Raw genomic sequence first — 23572 nt, 5'->3', positions numbered from 1 at the left:
ACAAAATATTCAAAATATTTGTTTTAATGCTAAACATGCACTTTTCTCTATCAATATGCTGCTTAGTTTGACATGTGATATAGGAAATTGCTAAGAATGATCCACTTCTAGGGTCAAAAAGCAACCTGTCAATATTAAAACACTTGTTGGTTGAATTATTGGTGTTTCAAAAGTAAAACTTTCCTATGACATATTTGCATGCCTTACTTAACTCAAAACTATCATGCAAAGGTGTTGCTTGACTAATGCTTCAGTTCTTTTAATCATTCTCCTTTAATTGACACTAGCATTGGAGTCATGGATGAGGCTACTTTGAGATAAAAGATTGCCTAAGGGGCCAACAGATAAATAGATAGAAAGAATAAGTTCCTTAAAAAAAAGTAAGTTTTGTGCTCTCTCGCTCTCTCTCTCTCCCCCCCTTCTCCTTTCATTTTGCTTTCTAGATATCAAACTTCCATATTAATTGGCACTTGAGAGCTTCTATGAAAATACCATAGTTTTTACAAAACCATTATTTTTGAATTACAAGATGCAAGCTAAATTTTGGGGTAAATTTAATCTAGATTTATGAGATAAATGATAATAGGATTATTATAATGGTGCACATGATAGGGTGCCATGGAGACCATGTTTGCTAGGGTTCTCAATAGAAATTTAATTAATTATGCTCATTATTAATGCCACGCCCCAAATCCGGGATATAACACGGTCATGCTACCGAGGGATGGACCCACGATAACATGAAGCCAAAATTCATCTTCTTAAATATAATAACAAGTGTATCATAAATAAATGTAATAATAAAGTTCAATTCAAATATTTAATTAAACCAAAACTGGTTCAGAGCATCTAAATCCAAAGATGAAATAATCCAAGTCTTAAAATTCATAATGACTACAATTCATAAACATAAACTGAATTCCTAGTGCAAAATTTTCAAGCTTGCTTTGCCGATCCCCAAGTCTGGATTCCCTTTCCATTAGTCCTAGTCTTATTTCTCTGTACATGAAAAAGAAAACAAAAAGAATATGAGCTACACCAGCTCAGTAAGTAGACTTCCGCTTCCTTACCGGATCAAGCATAAGTTTTCTATGATAATGCATCATTTAGCAAATAATAATTATTGTAAAAATAAGTATTTTATAGAATATATAATAAAACAAGTTATAAGCTCATCATGCATGCATAAATCATGTATATTTCATATGAATCGTAAATCATTTTCATATGTATTCATGTCATGTTTCAAAACATTGCTCACAGATATTCGTGCTAAGGTCACTATTATACCCGTGATAGGGCCATGTTTCTTAATCGACAGAGTTTTTAATTCGTGTGCCAACTTTATACCCGCTGGCAGGGTCATGTTTTGTGTGGATGCTAGCTCCGGATGTCGACCTTCTCGAAGAGATTCATTCATAGCCATATGAGAGCCTTTGAAATCATTATATCTTTTTCTTAAAGCATACATATAGATAAAAAAAAAATAATAAAATTCATGCTTCATAATCATGCTATTTTTATAAGACATATTCATGAAGTCAATGCTCATAATAAAACATACTTTTTCATATCACATATGCCGATCTTTATTTTATGAAAAATTATGATTTCATCAATAGCAATTCTTTGCATAAAAATATGATCATTTAAAAATAAATAAGGAACATAAGATCTATTTACTTCGATCGTCCTGGACCTTTTAATCTTCCTTAAAAGAATCGAACAGTCCTATTTAAAATATTAAATCATCAATAAATTTTATTTCATATATTAATAAAATTACATGATATAAGGAGATGACCGATTTGATAATCAGTCCAATAAATCTCTCCCTTCGGTTCTAAACCGATTTAAGGTCATAGATCCCTAGGAGTGGAGAAGATGGCCTAATAGGGGATCCATAGGGCTTCTTAGAGGGAGAAAATTTTTAGAGAGAGAAAGTAGAGAGAGAAAGTCCAATTCTAGAGAGAGAAAGACTTTAGAGAGGAATGAGAGAAATTTTCTCTCATGTGTATTATTTATTTTTATTATTACTATTATTATTATTATTATTTATATTTATATTTTCTTTTCTTTTTCTTTTTCTTTTTCTTTTTTTTCCTTTTCTTTTCTTTTTCCCGTGGCCTTCTTTGGTCGAAACAGGGGACCTAGAGGTCTCCATACCTTAGACTGGCCATTCACGGCCGTACCTTGCCCGACGGTGGCTGGCGGCAAGGGACGACCTTCTCAAGTTCGGAGGGGCCAGAGCCAGCGGTCGGCATAACCGTCGGTGCCTTAAAAACTAGAAAAAGGGAGAGGTCGAACAGGGCTTCCCTTTTCTGACGAAATCCGACGACTCCTGTCGCCGGCAGTCATGCCCACCGATACGAAAAAAGAAGGGAGAGAAGGAAGGAAGAGAAAGAAAGACTTACCATAGCCTCCGATGACCCCCACCGGCATGAAATCGCGGCGAGCACGAGTCAAGGGGCCGCGGCTTCAATCGAAAAAATTGGAGAAGAACTCCGGCGATCGTCGGTGACTGTTGTATCCTCTCTTAGAGGAGAGGAGGGGGTTCTTATAGGGCTCATCCTAGGGTCTTTTAATGGCCCTAGGACTCCAATTTCTGATCGGAATCGGGGAAGGGGAAGACTCCGATCGGGAGTCTTCTTCCCTGTTTTTTTTTTTTCTAAGTGGGCTTAGTGGGCTTTTACCCCACCGGATCGGGTTATCACATTCTACCCTCCTTAAAAAAAATTTCATCCTCAAAATTTAACATACCTTTATTTTTAAATAAGTGTGGATATCTCATCTTCATATCATCTTCAAGCTCCCATGTGGCCTCTCTCTCTTCATGATTACTCCAATGAATCTTTACATACGGAATGATACGCCATCTTAGAACTTGCTCTTTTCGATCAATAATTCGGAAGAAAAATTCTTCATTGGTTAGATCTTCATGAACTTGCAATGGCTCATACTTTATCACACTATTTGGATTAGGTACAAACTTTCTCAGTAGTGAAACATGAAAAATATTGTGCACTTTGGATAAATCTGGTGGTAAGGCTAGTTCGTAAGCAACATCTCCTACTCGATTTAAAATTTCAAAAGGTCCAATATATCGCAGACTCAGCTTGCTATGTCTCTCAAATCTCATGACACCCTTAGTAGGTGATACTTTTAGAAAAATGTGATCACCGATCTGAAATTCTAATTCTCTTCTTTTTCTATCTGCCCAACTCTTCTGTCTATCCTGTGCTGCCTTGAGTCTTCTCTTGATTAGATAAATTTTATCTCTAGCATCTTGAACTAACTCAGGACCTATTAATTTTTTTTCACCTACTTCATCCCAATACAGAGGGGATCTACACTTTCTTCCATATAGGGCTTCATAGGGTGCTATCTGGATACTAGAATAAAAACTGTTGTTATATGCAAATTCAATCAATATCACATGATTATCCCAATGTCCTCCGAAATTAAAAGCACAAGCTCTTAACATATCCTCAAGAGTTTGAATTGTCCTTTCAGATTGGCCATCGGTCTGAGGATGGAATGCAGTACTAAGCCTCAATTCTGTCCCCAAAGCATCTTGAAAATATTTTCAAAATCTAGATACAAATCGTGGATCTCGATCAGACACAATACTTATTGGAACACCGTACATGTATACAATTTCATCAATATACATCTGGGCTAACTTATCAAGTGGAGTGCCAACTCGAAAAGGTAGAAAGTGAGCTGATTTAGTAAGCCGATCAACAATCACCCACACTGCATCATTTTTTCTTGTTGTCCTTGGAAGTCCAGTAACGAAATCCATCGTGATATGCTCCCATTTCCATTCTGGTATCTCTAATGGTCTTAGTAAACCAGCAGGTCTTTGATGTTCGGCTTTCACTTGCTGGCATACCAAGCATTGAGATACAAACCGAGCTATCTCCTGCTTCATTCCATTCTACCAGAAGAGTTGTTTGAAATCTCTATACATCTTTGTACTACCGGGATGAAAGGAGAAACGAAATTTATGGGCTTCTTCCAAAATTTTCTTTTTTAGTTCAGGATCTCCTGGTATACATAATCTATTTCCAAAATAAAGAGTTCCATCTGTATGTAGCCTAAACTCAGTTCGTACCCCTTTCTCCATATCTTTCTTAAACTGACATAAATGAATATCACTTTATTGGGCCGCTTTTATCTGTTAGATTAATGCTGGTTGTACCATTAAATTTGCTAACACATTCTTAACATCAGTACAAGTCACTTCAATTTGTAAATCTTCAAGATCCCTCAGAATTTATTGCTGAAAGGATAGCAGAGTCATCACATTCGCTGAAGACTTCCTACTAAGTACATCTGCCACCACATTGGCTTTTCCAGGATGATATTTAATATTTAGATCATAATCTTTTAATAGTTTAAGTCACCTTCTTTGCCTCATGTTCAGCTCTTTTTGAGTAAATAAGTATTTCAAGCTTTTATGATCAGTAAAGATTTCACATGGTTCTCCATATAAATAGTGTCACCAAATCTTTAAAGCAAAAATAATAGTTGCTAACTCCAAATCATGTGTCAAATAATTCTGCTCATAGGCTTTTAGTTGTTGAGAAGCATAAGCTATGACCTTATCGTTCTGCATCAACACACAACCTAATCCCTTCTTGGAAGCATCACTATAAATGACAAATCCTCCCTTATTAGATGGTAAAGTAAGAACTGGGACAGATATCAATTGTTGCTTCAGATCTTGAAAACTCTGCTCACATTCACTGCTCCATTCAAATTTTATTTGTTTCTGAGTTAAGCGAGTTAGAGGAATTGTAATTTGAGAAAATCCCTCGACGAATCTTCTATAATAACCAGCCAAGCCTAAGAAGCTTCTAACTTCCCTCACATTAGTCGGACGAGGCCAATTCACCACGGCTTCTATCTTCTTTGGATCGACTGAGATTCCTTCCTTAGATATTACATGGCCGAAAAAGACAACACTATCCAACCAGAACTCACACTTGTTAAGCTTGGCGAAGAGCTTCTCTTCTCTCAAGGTCTGAAACACGATCCTCAAATGTCTCTCATGTTTCTCTATATTTTTTGAATAAACTAGGATATCATCAATAAAAACAACAATGAATTGATCCAGATACGGTTTGAAAATCCTGTTCATCATAAACATAAAAGCAGCCGGTGCATTGGTTAGTCCAAAAGGCATTACTAAAAATTCATAATGGCCATACCTGGTTCTAAATGCAGTCTTAGGTACATCTTCATCTCTAATTCTTAGTTGATGATAGCCTGATCATAAATCAATTTTGGAGAAAACTTGTGCACCCTGAAGTTGATCAAATAAGTCATCTATTCGAGGAAGAGGATATTTATTCTTTATGGTTACCTTGTTCAACTCCCGATAGTCAATGCATAAATGCATGCTCCCATCTTTCTTTTTCATAAATAACACAGGAGCTCCCCAGGGTGATGTACTTGGTCGGACAAACTTTTTATTCAAAAGTTCTTGTAATTGATCCTTTAATTCTCGTAATTCTATGGGAGCCATCCGATAAGGAGGTTTTGAAATAGGTCCGGTTCCTGGGGTGATATCAATTTTAAATTCAACCTCACGCTCTGGGGGCAGTCCGGGTAGTTCATCTGGAAAAATATCAGAAAATTCTTTGACAATTGGGATATCATCCAACTTTATTTTTTCCTTCTCGACGTCTACTACATGGGCCAAAAATGCTTTGCATCCTTTTCTCAAAGCTTTTCTTGCATTCATGATTGAGATAATACCCAAAGATTATTTGGGTTCCGTATTATGAACTTCGTCTTGAAAGAAGAATTACGGTTCATCCGAAATTTGAAATACCACTCTTTTTCTAAAACAATCAATATGTGCATGGTACGAAGATAACCAGTTCATTCCAAGAATAACGTCAAAATCATATATGTTTAGTTGAATCAAATCTGCTGCTAATTCTTTTTCTTCTATTTGGATTATGTAATTCTTAAAAATAATGTTAGCAACAACAATATTTTTAAAAGGTGTGCTAACATATAATGGTTCATTTAATTTTTCAGGCACACAATTCAAAGAAGTAGCAAACTTGAGAGATATAAAAGAGTGTGAAGAGCCGGAATCGAATAACACACGAGCATGAATAGAATTGACTGGGATAATATCTATCACCACTTGATCATTTGCATTGGCCTCCTGCTGGTTTAAAGTAAACACTCGTGCATTTCCTTTCTGTTTTTGATCAACTGGTTTGTTAGGTCTAGAGTCATCTCTTTTCTTATTTGGGTAATCACGAGCCATATGTCCTTTCTCACCACATAAGAAGCATGCTCCTATCCTCTTGAGACAAGATCCATTGTGATTTTTTTCCACAATAGGAGCAGGATGTAGATTCTTTCTTCTTATCAGAGTTATTATTTTTAAAATTTTTCTGCTGATCTTTTAGATTTCTTGCTGATCTCGATCTCTTCTTATCTCCTCTTTCTAGATCTGTTCTTTTCAATTCAGACTCCACTTTCAAAGCTCGCTCCAGTACGTCCTTGTAGTTATTGAAAATATGAGAAGACAAACGGGATCGAATTCCATATCTTAGACCTTGTTCGAATCTGTTAGCTTTACTCCTTTCGAACTCCATAAGCTGGGGACAAAAGCGGCCTAGCTCATTAAATTTGTTAGCATATTCTAACACCGTCATATCATCCTTTTGCTTTAAGGCTAGAAACTTATTTTCTTTTACCAATCTCATTGTCCCCGGAAAGTACTGATCATAAAATATCTCTTTAAATTCTTCCCAAATGAGTTGATCATCATTATTTTCATAGGCAGCTTTTATTGCAGTCCACCAAAACTCGGCATTCCCTTTTAACATAAGAATGGCTAATCGGACCTTCACATTCTCAGGGTATTGCAGGGCATCAAACATCTTTTTCATCTCTCGAATCCATGTCTCTACAGCCATAGGATCAGATCCACCCTCAAATAGAGGTGGGTTGAGCCTTCTGAATCTCTCGTAGTATGACTCCATAGATAATGTCGGTCGAGGAGCAGTTTGTGCCTGCTACTGGATAAGCTGAGCCACCACTTGACATACACCAGCAATGTCCACCTGAGTGGCCGGTGCGTCAGGAGCCCGCTCAACTGGTTGATTGGCAGCTCCCCGCGATGTCAATCTTACTTCTCTTGCTCCTCTTGTTCTAGCAGCCATATTTGCCAAGGTCTTGCCCTCCCTATCGCTCATCGCTTCCTATTCAAATGCCAACATTATTACATTATTTTATAACAGAGTTGCAGTACAGTTAATAATTTAAGTCAGAGTCTAACTATGCGTAACCTAACTACCCACTGTTAGGTTTTAAGTTCTACCCTTGATTAAACCTATCGCTCTGATACCATAAAATGTCACGCCCCAAATCCGGGACATAACACGGCCATGCTACCGAGGGATGGACCCACGATAACACGAAGCCAAAATTCATCTTCTTAAATATAATAACAGGTGTATCATAAATAAATGTACTAATAAAATTCAATTCAAATATTGAATTAAACCAAAACTGGTTCAGAGCATCTAAATCCAAAGATGAAATAATCCAAGCCTTAAAATTCATAATGACTACAATCCATAAACATAAACTGAATTTCTAGTACAAAATTTTCAAGCTTGCTTTGCTGATCCTCAAGCTTGGATTCCCTTTCCATTAGTCCTAGCCTTATTTCTCTGTACATGAAAAAGAAAACAAAAAGAATATGAGCTACACCAGCTCAGTAAGTAGACTTCTGCTTCCTTACCGGATCAAGCATAAGTTTTCTATGATAATGCATCATTTAGCAAATAACAATTATTGTAAAAATAAATATTTCATAGAACATATAATAAAACAAGTTATAAGCTCATCATGCATGCATAAATCATGTATATTTCATAATTATAAATCATAAATCATTTTCATCATGTATTCATGTCATGTTTCAAAATATTGCTCATAGATATTCGTGCTAAGGTCACTATTATATCCATGACAGGGCCATGTTTCTTAATCGACAGAGTTCTTAATTCATGTGCCAACTTTATACCCACTAGCAGGATCATGTTTCATATGGATGCTAGCTCCGGATGTCGACCTTCCCGAAGGGATTCATTCATAACCATCTGAGAGCCTTTGAAATCATTATATCTTTTTCTTAAAGCATACATATACATAGATAAAAAAATAATAAAATTCATGCTTCACAATCATGCTATTTTCATAAGACATATTCATGAAGTCAATGCTCATAATAAAACATATTTTTTCATATCACATATGTCGATTCTTATTTTATGAAAAATTATGATTTCATTAATAGCAATTCTTTGCATAAAAATATGATCATTTAAAAATAAATAAGGAGTATAACATCTACTTACCTCGATCGTCCTAGACCTTTTAATCTTCCTTAAAAGAATCGGACAGTCCTATTTAAAATATTAAATCATCAATAAATTTTATTTCATATATTTAATAAAATTACATAATATAAGGAGATGACCGATTTGATGATCAGTCCAATAAATCTCTCCCTTTGGCTTTAAACCGATTTAAGGTCATAGGTCCCTAGGAGTGGAGAAGATGGCCTAATAGGAGATCCATAGGGCTTCTTAGAGGGAGAAAATTTTTAGAGAGAGAAAGTCCAATTCTAGAGAGAGAAAGACTTTAGAGAGGGATGAGAGAAATTTTCTCTCATGTGTATTATTTATTATTATTATTATTATTATTATTATTATTTTTTTTTTTTTTTTTCTTTTTCTTTTTCTTTTTTTTTTCTTTTTCTTTTTTTTTCTTTTTCTTTTCTTTTTCTCGTGGCCTTCTTTGGCCGAAACAGGGGACCTAGAGGTCCCCGTACCTTAGACCGGCCGTTCACGGCCGTACCTTGCCCGACGGTGGCCGACGGCAAGGGACGACCTTTCCGAGTTCGGAGGGGCCAGAGCCGGCAGTCGGCGTGACCGTCGGCACCTTAAAAACCAGGAAAAGGGAGAGGCCGAACAGGGCTTCCCTTTTCTGATGAAATCCGACGACTCCTGTCGCCGGCAGTCATGCCCACCGGTACGGAAAAAAAGGGAGAGAAGGGAGGAAGAGTAGGAAGGACTTACCACAGCCTCCGATGACCCCCACCGGCGTGAAATCGTGGCGAGCATGAGACGAGGGGCCGCGGCTTCAATCGAAAAAATCGGAGAAGAACTCCGGCGATCGTCGGTGACTGTTGTATCCTCTCTTAGAGGAGAGGAGGGGGGTTCTTATAGGGCTCGTCCTAGGATCTTTTAATGGCCCTAGGACTCCGATTTCTTATCGGAACCAGGGAAGGGGAAGACTCCGATCGGAAGTCTTCTTCCCTGTTTTTTTTTTTTTTTTCCTAAGTTGGCTTAGTGGGCTTTTAGCCCACCGGGCCGGGTTATCACAATTAATAGCTACATTCTGCCATACTGGTTAGTAATTAATCAATAACCCATCGAGAGTTGATTCAATAAGCAAAATGCATAGACGGGAGCTTTATTATTATAAAATGATCTAAAATATAAAATGATCAAAATGCCTTTAAGTATAATTTGATGCCCAATGGGTTTTAAGGTAATAGTATGTGTTCAAATACCTTCTGTTTTCAATATAGAGTATCTACAGTATTCAATATGATAATATGGTTATATGGGCTTGGTATTTAAAGCCATTATATTGGTTCTAAGGATGATTAGAATGTACCTTATTCAAGGTATCATGATTGTATTAGCATGTGTGTCCATCTCTTAGGGGTTGGTTAGAGGTTTGGATACAAACCACTTCATATCAGATTATGCATTGGGATAGCACTTAAACTAAGCAAGTATGAAGGTATTTTTAGGCTTCTACTTGAACTTCAAATAATTTCCTAACTAGTTTGTGGTATTCATAGAATGACAACATCTGCTTAACATAAACTTGCTCTAAGTTACATTTGAGACTCAAGCCTAAGCCTTCAGTCATAAAGTTACAAAGAGTCTTCCTAACCATCTGGGATATTGTGTGCTTGTTATAAGATGTGCATATGGGCTTAAAGTAATGTAGGCTCATGCCTGGACCCATATGACTTTAGGTCTAATCAAAAATTTGAGTTGATTAAGGACTAGGTATGATCAATATTCATGGCCATTGGGATGCATATATGGTTGGTGCTTGAACCTTAGGGATATATAACAGACTCAAATTGGATGGAAGTTCATCCTCATACTTGATCCATATTGAGTTCATAGTCTAACTTACAATCCAGTTGATGCCTGATTACTTATTGGATTACTAAAACTCAGTAAATATGAATGAGTTCAGTTAGGTTTAGGGTCATTCTTTGAACCTTGCCCATTGAACCTGTGAGTCTATCATGGTCAGACTTCGGGATCTAATAATGTGACTTTGCCTCATTGTGAACGAAGAAGTTTGTCAGCCAGGAATCCAGCTTATTTGACTTCAATTTAAATCAAATTTGTATCATGCTTATTTCCTATCAATTATAGTGAAGGTTACATTATTATTCATTGGTTTAGATTTAGGGATGGCTGAAATTAAGGTTCTCATATGAACCTACTTGATTCAATTACTAAGCTTAGTTTACATCGTGATGAAGTTTACGTTTGGTCCAAGTATAATCTAAGTGCAATCTGATCACCTTTGATCAAACTTGGATCAGCATGAGTTTAATTTCAAACTTAAGTAATGATGGATGCTTCTTAATGTTTCATCCAAACTTGTTCCACTTTGCATGAACTAGTTGAATTTATTTCATGTTTGAACCGATAGTTGGATTTATTTCATGCACCGGATTGATCAAAAGGAGATGAAAAGCAAGTGTACGGGTGAGACTTGAAAATATGAGGAGAGAATTACCTGCATGACCTATGTTTGCATGGCGAACCATTAAGTGCCTCTAACCAATAGAGAATTATTATGATCTATAAGAATCATATACTACCTCATTCTTGTTAAAAACATGATGATCTTGTTTTGCAGGTCTCTATGTCGCAGAGAGTATAGAAGATCAGATGGACCAATTAAGGACAATCATAGCAAAGTCACTGCAACATAACAGAAAAAAGAAACCCACAATACTTTATGCATATCTTTAACTCCCAATTGGAGATCTTTCTTTCAGGAAGGGGAATCTTTTGCTTCTAGTATGGCTTGTTTAGTCCATTGGAGAAGTGCACGCAAAGCCAGATCTGAGGGAGGGCTTGGGACTACTTGCCGATATGAATCGATTTTTGCCTGCAAAGTGGTGTTGGAGATTCTTGAAGAGAGATTTGAGATATGAAAGTACAATGGCAAAGGGATCAAGTAAACAAATAGCTAGAATATTTTTCTTTATAATCCATAAGATATGAGATTCTGAAATGGCCTTAGTCATGATTAGAATTAATTATAAGACTAAAAAAAATAAATAGAATTAATTTGAAGTACAAAAGCATAAGGAGAGTCCAATTAAGATCAATTAGGGACATAGGCAGAGCCAAAAACTTTTGCTTGGAGTGGGGGACAAAAATCACTAAACATCTATATGATGGATCATTCATTAAATGTTAAATATCTAGGTTCACAGGTGTTATGGAGGGAATCTACCATCCGACCTCGACCTTCCCTTCTTTGGTCACTATCGAACACTCATTTTGGATCTAGCATCGACGACTTGAAAGAAAGCCAAAGGACCTTCTCAGGTATTTCGAATAGAAGATTGGACGACTGAATTATCCGATTAAAATAATTCCTTGATGTCGGCTATAACTTGACCTTAAGCTCATACGCATGTTGACCCTTAGGTTGGGACCATACCGACGACAAAAGATGAAGCCTTAGGTTATCAAGCCATTATAAAAATAAGGATCATTCTAAAGAATTCTCTTAAAATCTCAAATGAATTTTTCTTAATTATGGGTACATGAGCTAATTTCTCGTCATTAACACCTGTAACCTACTACTTGTGATCCTCACGATCGTGGGTATTGATTTTTCGCTTCTATTATCGAATTTGAAGGTAATGTATGACCGCCCCCTCTATATAAAGAGGGGCATAGGAGACTCACATAAATTTTTTCTCTCTAAAAGAATGAGCCCACTCTCTCCCTCTCTCTTATTCTCTTTCTTCCATTATTCTCAAGATTCAGCTAACTTAAGCATTGGAGGATCCCCACTGGAGAATCGTCAGTGAGTGTGGACTTCTTTTTTAAGTTGCCTAAGGAGATTTTATCCTCAGATTGATACTGAACTCTTGGTCAGTAGGAGAACGACCCCGTCCATCCATCTCGGTTCGAAAACTTTAGCAATGATGGGCACTAGAGGAAGGACTGCCCTATTTTTGAGGAGAGAGAAAATGGTGAGGATAATAGTACACAATAACTCTGCCATTGCATGCCGCCAGTCATTTTAGTGAAGCCAAAAAGGTGTCGCCGATCCATCTATTGTAGCAAGACCCACACAGCCCTCAGTAATAATGTACCTATGGCAATTTAACATCTTGATCCAACAGGTTTAGATATTAACCATCGTTGTGCAACAACTACAGCAGATGATAGAGCGGCAATAGCTCTAGGAGCCTATTCATCAGGCGGCTCCTTCCCAGTTTAGTTGCCGCTCTCATCCTAGAAGTCTAAAGCCGGCCTCTTAGTGCACACATCAGTTTACTCTTGCCTCTTAGCGACCTTCTTTCCAACATCAAAGTCCCAGGCGAGAGGATCGGCATCACAATTCTCCCGCATCCTTCGATGGAGACAACTTTGGGCTATTCACCACATCCCAGGAGCTCTCACCATAAAGACAACCTCAAGTAGAAAGTTTAAGAGATAGAGCGTCATCTTGGCGAAGTTCAAAATGGGTGCTAAGGGCAGAATGATAGCCTCAGCTTCAACTCGCATCCTCTCTTTTTCTGGATGATATTGGAGGAACCGATCCCGAGTTGGTTAAAGATATCCCAGATAGAGTCGTATGATGGCTCTTCGGATCCCCTTGACCACTTGGTGGGCTATAAGGCCCTTATGATGCTTTAGGGAACCTTAGACGTCCTCCTCTGTCTTGCTTTTTCGATCATTCGTAAGAAGTTGGCATGGGTGTGATACTTTGGACTCCAACCAGAGTCTATCTAGTCATTTGAGCAGCTTGAAAAGTAGTTCATTACATACTTCAATAACAATCAAGCACAGTTGAAGAATACTGATAACCTCTTCTCAATCCAACAAGAATAGAGAGAATCTCTCTGCGTGATTATGTGGCATGTTTTAATGCGGCCACCCTCGAAGTGTGAAACTTTGGTGAGTCCATTGTTATGTTGGTTCTCAAGCAAGGACTTCAAAATGAGAGTCTTATTTTCTCCCTCAATAAAATATTTTCTAAAGACTATACTGATCTCCTCACACGAGTTTGGAAATATGCACAAGTAGAAGAGGCTCAAGTCACGTGTAGACAGGTTGAGGGAGGAAAAAACCCCAATAAGAAGTGGGCTTAGGAGCCCCATGCAGCTTGGACTGAGGGAGAATCCTCGTAGCCACCAAAGAACTTTAGACTGGGAAGCCCAACATGATAATTCAATAATTATACTCCTCTATCCGCACTCCAAGCCTAGATCCTAATGAAAATTGAGGGCCAAGGATACCTCCTTCAACCATAGCCAATGAAGGCCCCACCAATGAGGAGCTAGAGGAAGTATTACTTCTTCTACCACAACTATAGCCACAATAGTGAGGACTGCCTCTAATTGAAGGATAAAATTGAAGTTTTGATTTGAAGGGGTTACCTCGACAGATATTTTCAGAAGTGGGAGAATCGAGCAACTGAAGAGCCATCTCGGTACTAGCCCAATGAGAAGAACAATGGTAACCAATCAACAATTGGTATTACCAATATAATTTTGGACTTCACTAATGGTAGGGGACAGAGGACCAAGTTGGAGAATTGAAGAGGCAATGCATCGGGGATGTCTTTTCTTTTCCTGATGATGATCTTCGAGGAGTTCAAAATTCTTATGATGATATTGTCGTCGTATCAATGATTATGGCAAACTATGATATAAAAATGATTTCAATTGATAATGAAAGTTCGATCGATATTTTATTTTACGATGCATTTTAAAAAATCAAGTTGCCTATAAACCAACTAAGGAAAGTTAATATTTTTTTGATCTGATTTTTTGGAGACCCCATAGCAGTCGAAGAAGAGATTACTTTACTAGTAACTATCAGATGAGAACCTTGGTAAGCAACTGTTTAGCTTATATTCTCGGTAGTTCGGGTGTGCTCTGCCTAAAATGCAATCATCAGACAACCATGTTGCAAGCAATCATCTCCACATACTATCTTTTTGCAAGATTCTTGACTCAAAATGGGGTTAGAAAAATTTAAAGAGATCATATGCTTGCCCAATAATGCTTCTTGGCAATAATAAGGGAGAAAAGGCCAATGGAGACACTACCAATCAATGACCACAAAGAAGAGTTGAAGGAGGTTTGAGCATTGCCGACTGAGCCACTGGTAACAATCCTATTCTGAGATGATCCTAGCAGGACTATTCAAATCAGAGCATAGCTGATGCCTAATCTCTGAGATCGACTAATAGCATTTCTATGAGCCAATGAGGACATCTTTTTCTGGTTAGCATCTGACATGCCACGTAAATCCTTTAATGTCATTGTTCATTGTTCATGATTAAACATGGACAAAGTACTATCCAATTTGATAGAAAAAAAGGAGCTTCATTCTAAAGCGACAATAAGTAATTAAGAAGGAAGTAGATAAACTTGTAAGGAAAGGATTTATCTAGGATGCCCATTATCCAGAGTGGCTCGCCAGCATTATCATGATCAAAAAGGCCAATAGCAAATGAAAGATTTGCATTGACTACACCGATTTCAACAGACATGCCTAAACGATAGCTTCTTTCTTTTGAAAATTGACCAGCTTGTAGATGCCACCTTGGATCATAAGTTGCTGAGCTTTATGGATATCTTTTCAAGATACAATCAAAGCCAAATATTGCTTAAAGATGAGGAGAAGACTGTATTCATTTCGATAAAGAATTGTATTGTTACAAAATGATGCCTTATGGATTGAAAAATATAAGAGCTATCTATCAGCACCTTATCAATAAAGTGTTCAAACACTAGATCGAATGCAAAATGAAAGTTTATCTTGATGATACGCTCATTAAGAGTACTAAAGTAGATCGGCACATGGCCAACCCTTAGGAAGCATTCAATGAGCTGAGGCTACATCAGATAAAGCTTGACTCTAACAAATATGCTTTTGGTGTGACCTCAAAAAAAATTATAGGATCCATGGTGACTCGACATGGGATCGATGTGAATCTAGAAAAGATCCAAGTACTGTTGTAGATGAAGTATCCGAGCACTAAAACGGATGTGCAATGCTTGGTGGGCAGAGTAGCAGCCCTCAGCTGATTCATTTCAAGATTACCTAAGAAGTATCATCCATTCTTTAAAGTTTTAAGGCAAATGAAAAACTTTGAATGGACAGAAGAATGCTAGCTGCATTTAAAGAACTCAAGCACTATGTGGGATCGCCCCTACTACTCTCCAAACCTACGATAGTGAGGAATTATGTATGTATTTATCATCTCATAGGTGGTTGTTAGTTTAGTTTTGGTCCAAGAGGATGTAAAAGGCCAAAAGTTAATCTACTTTACAAACAAAATCCTAAGAGATGTAGATACAAGATACTCAAGAGCTGTGAAAATTATTATGCACTCATCACCTCTGTGTGGTGGCTTTGACAATACTTTCAAGCCTACTCAATGGTTATTTTGATCGATCAGCTCCTAAAATCCATCCAAAGATCAGACATCTTGGGGCATATGGTGAAGTGGGCAATTGAGCTTGGATAATTCGACATTGGTTATCATCCTCGACCAGTGATGAAAGCCTAAGTGTCGGCTAACTTCTTCATAGAGCATACTATTCTTGATGAAGAAGTGACTTCGACACAATCTGAGAAAGTGGAAGAAGTGCCTTAGTGGATCCTACATATAAATGGAGCCTCGAATTCATAAGGATGCAAAGCCAAGCTTATTCTTACAAGCCTGAAAGAAGTCACGACAAAGTATGCTCTTCGACTTGACTTCGATGCTTCTAACAATGATGTCGAATATAAAGCATTGATAGCCAACTTCGGCATTACCAAGGAGCTTGGGATTAAAGAACTCAAAATTTTTACTAACTCGCAACTCATCGTTGGTCAGATTCGAGGTGAAACAAGATCCAAGATTCGGCGATGGCCCGATATTTACAAAAGTTGAAGGACCTCTCATCAGCTTTCAAGAATTTGGAGGTATAACAAATTCTAAGGTTAAAGAATGCTCGAGCTGATGCACTATCTTATCTCACCATCTCGAGATATGTTGGCCTCCATAAAAGAGTCTTTGTTAACCACTTAAAGAAATCAAGTATCGAGGAGTAACTAGCTATTCTACAGGTTAGACATGAGCTGAGCTAGATAGATTTCCTCATCGATTATCTTGTCAATGGCACTCTACCAGCTAACCCTATAGAACCCTAAAAGATTAAGTGTCAAGCCCTTTGGTATGTCTACTTGGATAGTACATTCTACATAAAGTCATTCTTATTGCCCTTGCTCGATGTTTGTAACCATCTGAAGTAGACTATGCACTGCAGGAAGTTCATGAAGAAATTTTTGATAATCACTTAGGGGATAGATTTTTGGCCTATAAGATAATCTGACAAGATCACTATTGACTGATCCTGCAGCAACATATAGCTGACCTCATCAAAAAATGTGAATAGTGCCACAAATATGCCAACATTCAATGAAGGTTGGCGATGCAGCTTGCACCGATTACACCTCATGACCCTTTGCCATATGGGGAATCAACCTCTTCAGACTATTTTCATTAGCAATCAGATAAAGAAAGTTTTTAATGATCACAATCGACTACTTCACCAAGTAGGTTGAAGCTGAGCTCCAGGCACAAATCACTGAGAAAAGGTCCAAGACATTATCTAGAAATATATTATATGCTAGTTCTGACTGCTATGTGCCATTATTAGATGTAACGGATAGTTGTTCGATAATCCAAAGTTCAAGGAGTTCTACTCAAAGCTTCACATTATCTACAGACTCAGATCGGTTGACCACCTACAATCCATTAGGAAGGCCGAGGTAACTAACTGCACCATCTTGTAGGGTCTGAAGTCAAGGCTCGACCAAGGAAAGGGGCTTTAGATCGAGTAACTCTACAACATACTATGGGCTTATCGGATGACATCCTGAAAAACTCCCTTCAACCTCACCTTTGGTGCCGAAGTAGTCATTCCTATTGAGATTAGCATGCCAAAAATTAGAGTATAGAGCATTACAGCGAGCAATATAATTCAGATCGACTTAGAACAAGCTTGGATTTGCTGAAAGAAATGGGGGAGCGAGTTCAAATTAGGATGGCTTCATATTAGTGGCAAGCAGCTCACTATTATAATGCTCGAGTCAAGTTGAAGATGTTTCGACTCCAGAACCTCATCCTTCGATGAGCCAAGATGTCTAAACCTATGGGATAGGACAGACTTATCCTGAACTAGGAAGGACCATATGGGGTCACAAAAATCATCAGATCTGGGGCATACAAGATTGCAAATCTTAATAGCGCTCCTATTCCTCGGACTTGAAATGCCAAGAATCTAAGAATATATTATCAGTAAGTCATGCATTTATTAATAAAGTTATTTCTCTCAAGTTTCAGATATGGATTTTTCATAAAAAGCAACTAAGTAATAAATCAACTGACATCAACCAAAGACCGACCTCTAATGAAAGCATTGATAGTAACCAAGGATATTCAAAGAGACATCTCAAAATGCCAAATGGACTCGAGAAAATTGAGTCTAACTTTGGTTCTCAAAAAAGAAGGTTAGACAAGAACCAATCTGAGGATATCCGAGCTCAAGCCTGGATCCCTAATGACTAGGTCGGAGATAACCGACCTCATGGAGATATCTTTGCTTCAGCTAAGACCTCCAAATGAGTGCTTAGTAAAAAGCTGACTATATAGAGATATTTTGACTCCAATTAGGACCTCCATAGAACTTCAGGTTGGAAGCATCCTGACCTCACAAGAAGTGCTAGTTGAATATGAACGACACCATGGACTTGGCAAAAATTTTTATTAAAGATTGACTTTGAACCAATAGGCGAACTTCACATCAAAACAACTTGAATATGCATCCGAATCACTAGAGCTACGTTAGATCGACTTCGAGAGCATATCTAAGCACATGAATTCACATTGAAGATCAATCCAAAGTGATCAACTTCGGATATTTATTCGAGCTGATAACCATTACTTCAAGTTCAGCTCAGATGGCTTCGATTGGATCTCACTACAACCTCAAAGACTTAAAAAAATTAATAGTAGAAATAAATGCTATGGCAAGGGAATTGGAATATGATGAAGAAAAATTCATTTCATTAATGGAAAAAGTTCATTACATGAAAAAAGAAGAAAATACAAGAGAACAAAATCAAGAAGCCCCCTTGGCGATGGGCTCAGTAGCAGGTTCAATAGCGGTGGGCTCAGCAGTAGGCTTGGTGGTAGGGGCCTCGATAGTTGGGGCAGGCTCAGCTTTAGCTCCAGAAGATGGTGCAGCTTGATCATCCTTGTTGGCCTCATCTTCCCTAGCTTCGAGCTTGAGCCGGCTCATGTCGACTCTAGGGAATAATTGAGTGACCTGTACCTTGCAGGCCTCAACCCATAGATATATGCAACCTAGGAGCCTTCGATGACTTTAGTCATGAAATCTGAGGAGACTTTGAACTCCTCCACAACCTTAAATTTGGCCTTAGCAACCGCCTTTGACTTCTCTACCTCTGTCCAGACCTCGATCAACTTATCTTTATCCTCAGTAGCTTTGATCGCTATGTCGTTGAGCTCCAATGCCTCCTCGAGCTTCGTGATTTTCCACCAATGTATCTCATAGCCCCATACTCCGTAGCTATGAAGCTCTCGAGGGCTCCAATTTTCTCCCAAGCTGCTAGGAGCTTGGACTTGGCTCAAGACACTTCTTCTTTGGCCACCTTCTTCATCTCCTTAGTGGCTTTCACCTAAGCCTCAGAGGTCCGAAGCTTCTCCTCCAGCAAGAGCTTCATTTAGTTGAAATCAATGAGGCCTTCACTAAGGATGGTAATACATGGGCTAGTTGCAAAAAAAAAAAGAAGTGTCTGAGTCCAAAATATTGGTTAAAGATGAAAAGAAACCTAAATTATGAAAAGAACAAGACTTACCTCAAAAAGACTGGTATAGGTCGAGCCCACTATCGTATCCAGGGTACGAGCCTTCCTCTCCATTCAGTCGAACGAAACAACACCATCTTCATCAGCTATCGGGCAAGTTGATGATCATAAAGAGTAGAGTCACCATTATAGATTCTCTTCATCAAAGTGATGTACCCTTCCTTGATCCAGAACAAAGAGGGGCCCACCTCGGATTTGGCCGTCAGGGTCGGTGCCATTGGAGAGATAAGTGAGGATGTCAGGCGAGGCAAAGATGGGGTCCATTTGGGATGTGATGAGGTCGGAGCATGAGCCAATTCTAGAGTAGTCGAAGGAGCCAACCTTAGTGGCACAATGATGATGACTTTAGACTCATCATTAATTTCTAGTACGTCTATGCTCAAAGTCCCCAACAATGGGTGGAGATCGGAGAAGTTGTCGGCTTAGATTTCTTCTACTTCTTGGATGAGGGCTCCCCCACTTCCCCCCTTCCCCCCAACCCAAGGAGCCTAACCTCTTCTTTAAAGCCAACTTGATTGCTTCCAAAGTCAGCTTCATCACTACAAAACTAAAGAGAGGTGGTTAGTACAAAATCCACTGACAAAACACCAAAAATTTTTTTAATTAAAGGGAAATCGACTATACCCCGAGGCAAATGGACTAATGCAATGTCATACAGCATCTGCTTAGTCACCAGTTCCTTCAACTCCAGCACTTCATATTAAGCAGGGTGCGATGATCTTCGTCATCCTTGGGAAGGATCAACTTGTCCTTATTCGGGGAGAGCTAGGGATTGTTCTAGATCAAATTAAAGCCCCAGGGCAGATTCAAAGAGATAAAAAAGAAATAACTTTTTCATCCATGGACTGAGGATGGAAGTTCATAATAAACTTATGCCCTCCTACAAAAGAAAAATACCACCACCTTTTCTTCTGGGGGTGTTTCTTCATGGTGAACATCACCCTGAAGAGCAAACACCTCAGAGGGATTTCAAGAAGACTATAAAGAGTGATAAATACTACAATCATGTGAGTAGAGTTCGGGGTGATCTGGATAGAAAACAATCCCATAAAAATCTAAGATGTTACTAATAAAAGGGTGGAGAGAAAGATGGAGACGAGCCTGGAGAGACTCCTCGTACAAGGCAACTCACCCCTCTAGAGCATTGGTGACTCGATCTTCTTGGCCTAGAACCTCCAATCGAAAAGATGAAGGGATGAAATACTAAGCCCAAAATTTTCTTAGATCAGACTCAGTAATACTTGATTCCTCATTTCTCAAGCCCTAAAAGTCTTTGAATCTCCACACGAGACTGTCCGAGCCTTGGGGTTTAGAAGACTGATGCCCAAATGAGGAGCTAGCCTCTGTGGTGGTCTGAGGACTACCCTCAGATCTGGCTTGAGGAGGAGGCTACCAAGGACCTCAACTGCATTGTCAATTTTCACCCTTGGCCTCTTCATTGTCAGATGCCATGGGAGAAAAAAAGAATACGAAAAAATGAAAGGCTAAAATGGGAAATGAAATTAAAGCAGAACAAAAAACAAATGGGAAAAAATAAGATTGAAGGATGGAAGACTAACTGGAAAAAGAGTTTTGGAGACCTAAAGAGTTCACAAGTACTAGAGGAGATGGTAGCAGATAGTAGACCCACTTTCGATGGCTGCAGTAGTAGGGAACAATGAAAATTTGACTGAGTAAATAGAAAGAGAGGACAGAGAGACCTAATTGTACTACCCATCAGATTTCATCATGTGGCACACATCAGAGCCATCAGATCATGCAGCTCTTCACCACACCTCTCCTAGATCGAGCCACATAGGTCAATCCATAAAAAATAATGTGGACCACAACATGCCTAAAAGCAACCACCAGATCTCTTTTTAAAATCATTATGCTACAGTGCCTCAAGCTGCTCGCACCTTATAATTGCGGTGGAATTTGTGAAGCGGTGCACTAATAAAGCTTCAAAATTTTTTCAACCAAATAATATAGATTAAATAACCCAATTTGAAGATCGGACCGAAGACCAACGTTGAGCCTTGAAGTCAACTACTTGTTTCGCCCGAAGCAGTAATATCACTTTGGGCTTAGTGGGGGTTAAATGTTATAGAGGAAATCTAGCACCCAATCTCGACCTTCTATTCTTTGGGGTACTACTGAACACTCACTTCAGATCTAGCATCGATGACTTGAAAGAAATCCAAAAGGCCTCCTTGGGCATCAGGAATAGAAGATTGAAAAACTGAACTGTCAAGTCAAAATGGTCCCTTGACGTCGGCTACAATCCGACCTTGAGGTCGCATGCATGCCGACCTTTAGATCAAAACTATACCAATGACAAAATATGAAACCCTTTATCATCAAACCATGATAGAAATGAGGATCGCCTCGAAGAAGCCTCGACGATTTCCTTTAATTATGGACATGTGAGCTAATATCAAGTAATTATTGCTTGTAACCCACTACCCATGATCCTTGTGATCGTGGGCATTGATTCTTCACTTCTATTATCAAGTTTGGAGGTAAAGTATGACTACTTGCCTTTATATAAAGAGAGCACAAGAGACTCTCAAATAATTTTTTTTTCTCCAAGAGAACTTGTCCACTCTCTCTCTCTCATTCTCTTTCCTCCACTATTCTTAAGCTCCCGCTAACTTAAACATTGGAGGATTCTCCATCGAAGAATCTCTGGTGAGTGTGGGCTTCTTTTTCAGATTGCCCAAGGAGATTCTATCTTCGAATTGACGTCGAACTCCTGGTCGGTAGGAGACCAATCTTATCCACCAATAATGCAAGAGAGATACTCTTTAGTCTAAACATAAAATGATGACATAATCATTAAATATACAAATAAACTCTAAGGGTCCATTTGGTTGGGGTATGTCAAATTATAGGGCAATATGATAATTTTTAAAAATTATTTATCTAAAAAAATGATTGCATAGGAAAATAATTTTTACTATATTTGGTTGGTAAAAAAATTACTCTAAAAATGATATTGAAAAAAGATTACTACGTTTAGTTGGAGGTAAATCTACATAGGAATATGGCCAAATTTATAAATATACTCCTGAACATAAAATAATTTTTTAATACTAGGATGGCATTGTCATCTTCAATTAATTTTTATATAATAACAATAATCATATGATCCTTTTACATAATATCATTTTTATCTTAATTTTTTTTACAAAGCTCTTTATTGAATGAATTTAGAAAGACATCTGAACAAATTCAATAATTATATATGCCCCTTTATTAGGAGTATTTTTGTCACTAAAAAAAAATTTATTATTAGTGACAGTCCATCGCCATCACTAATAAAGGGAACGCATCGCTAATACTATTAGCGATGCAGCACTGTCACTAAAATGCCATAAAAAAAAAAGCTTGATACTAAAGCAGTACATTAACGATGGTAGAGTAGCCATCCCTAATAAAGGTATTAGCGATGACATTTAGCGATGACATTTTATCGCTTATAATATTTTTCAAATTTGAAATTAAAAAATTTAAAAAATAATTATAGCGACAACATTCCGTCTCTAATAAGCCATCGCTAATGTCTTTAGCGACAGTGCTTCCATCACTAAAGCCATCGTTAATAATTATATATTTTTTAAAAAAATATTTTTAATAATTATATTTATTATAATTTAATTAACAAGTAATTATATTTACTAAAATCTATTATAATTAAATTAACAAGTATGGATATCATACCAACTAATAATTAATTATCACCATCATAAATAAAAAACTAATATTACATATTACATCAAAATTAAATTATATAAATAATATTATTCAAATTTCAAATACATTATATCAAAATTTAAAAAAAAATCAATAGAGATCATCCTCCTCCTCCTCCTGTACGTCCTCTGCCACAGTAGATAGATAAGAGCTGGATGTCCCAGTATCCTGTAATAAAAAAATAAAATATTATTAATAACTTTAAAACTAAATTAATTAAAATTGTAAAACTATTATAATTGATACGCTTCAAGCCTAAATCTTTACATAGAGATATATTTTAATATACTGCTCTAATTTTTAAAAAGATTATTTTTATATATTTTATTCGATAATACAGAGCTATAAACATCCTCAGTCAGTACTCCATCAGATAGTTAAGTTAAATTTTGACCCTCTAGATACTCTCTCCCTTCCATTTGAAGCCTAAATCGACATAGATGGATATATTTCGATATACTCTAATTTTTGAATAGATTATTTTTATACATTTTATTCGATGATATGAAGATATAGACACCTCCAGTCGATCTATCGGATGGTTAGAT

General features: G+C 37.6%; 1 protein-coding gene across 1 annotated transcript; it reads right to left on the bottom strand.

Moving 5' to 3' along the window:
• Positions 1 to 6302: 6302 nt before the first annotated feature.
• Positions 6303 to 7160, bottom strand: LOC140851475 (uncharacterized). Its single transcript, XM_073243009.1, has one exon. The coding sequence runs from the start codon at positions 7014 to 7016 to the stop codon at positions 6303 to 6305; it is 714 nt and encodes a 237-aa protein (XP_073099110.1). The 5' UTR covers positions 7017 to 7160.
• Between the last annotated feature and the right edge of the window lie 16412 nt (positions 7161 to 23572).

Source organism: Elaeis guineensis, chromosome 9 (assembly GCF_000442705.2).
Source record: "Elaeis guineensis isolate ETL-2024a chromosome 9, EG11, whole genome shotgun sequence".
Classification (NCBI taxonomy): domain Eukaryota; kingdom Viridiplantae; phylum Streptophyta; class Magnoliopsida; order Arecales; family Arecaceae; genus Elaeis; species Elaeis guineensis.
Note: the sequence above shows the minus strand (reverse complement) of the source record. Positions and strands in the feature narration are given on the sequence as shown.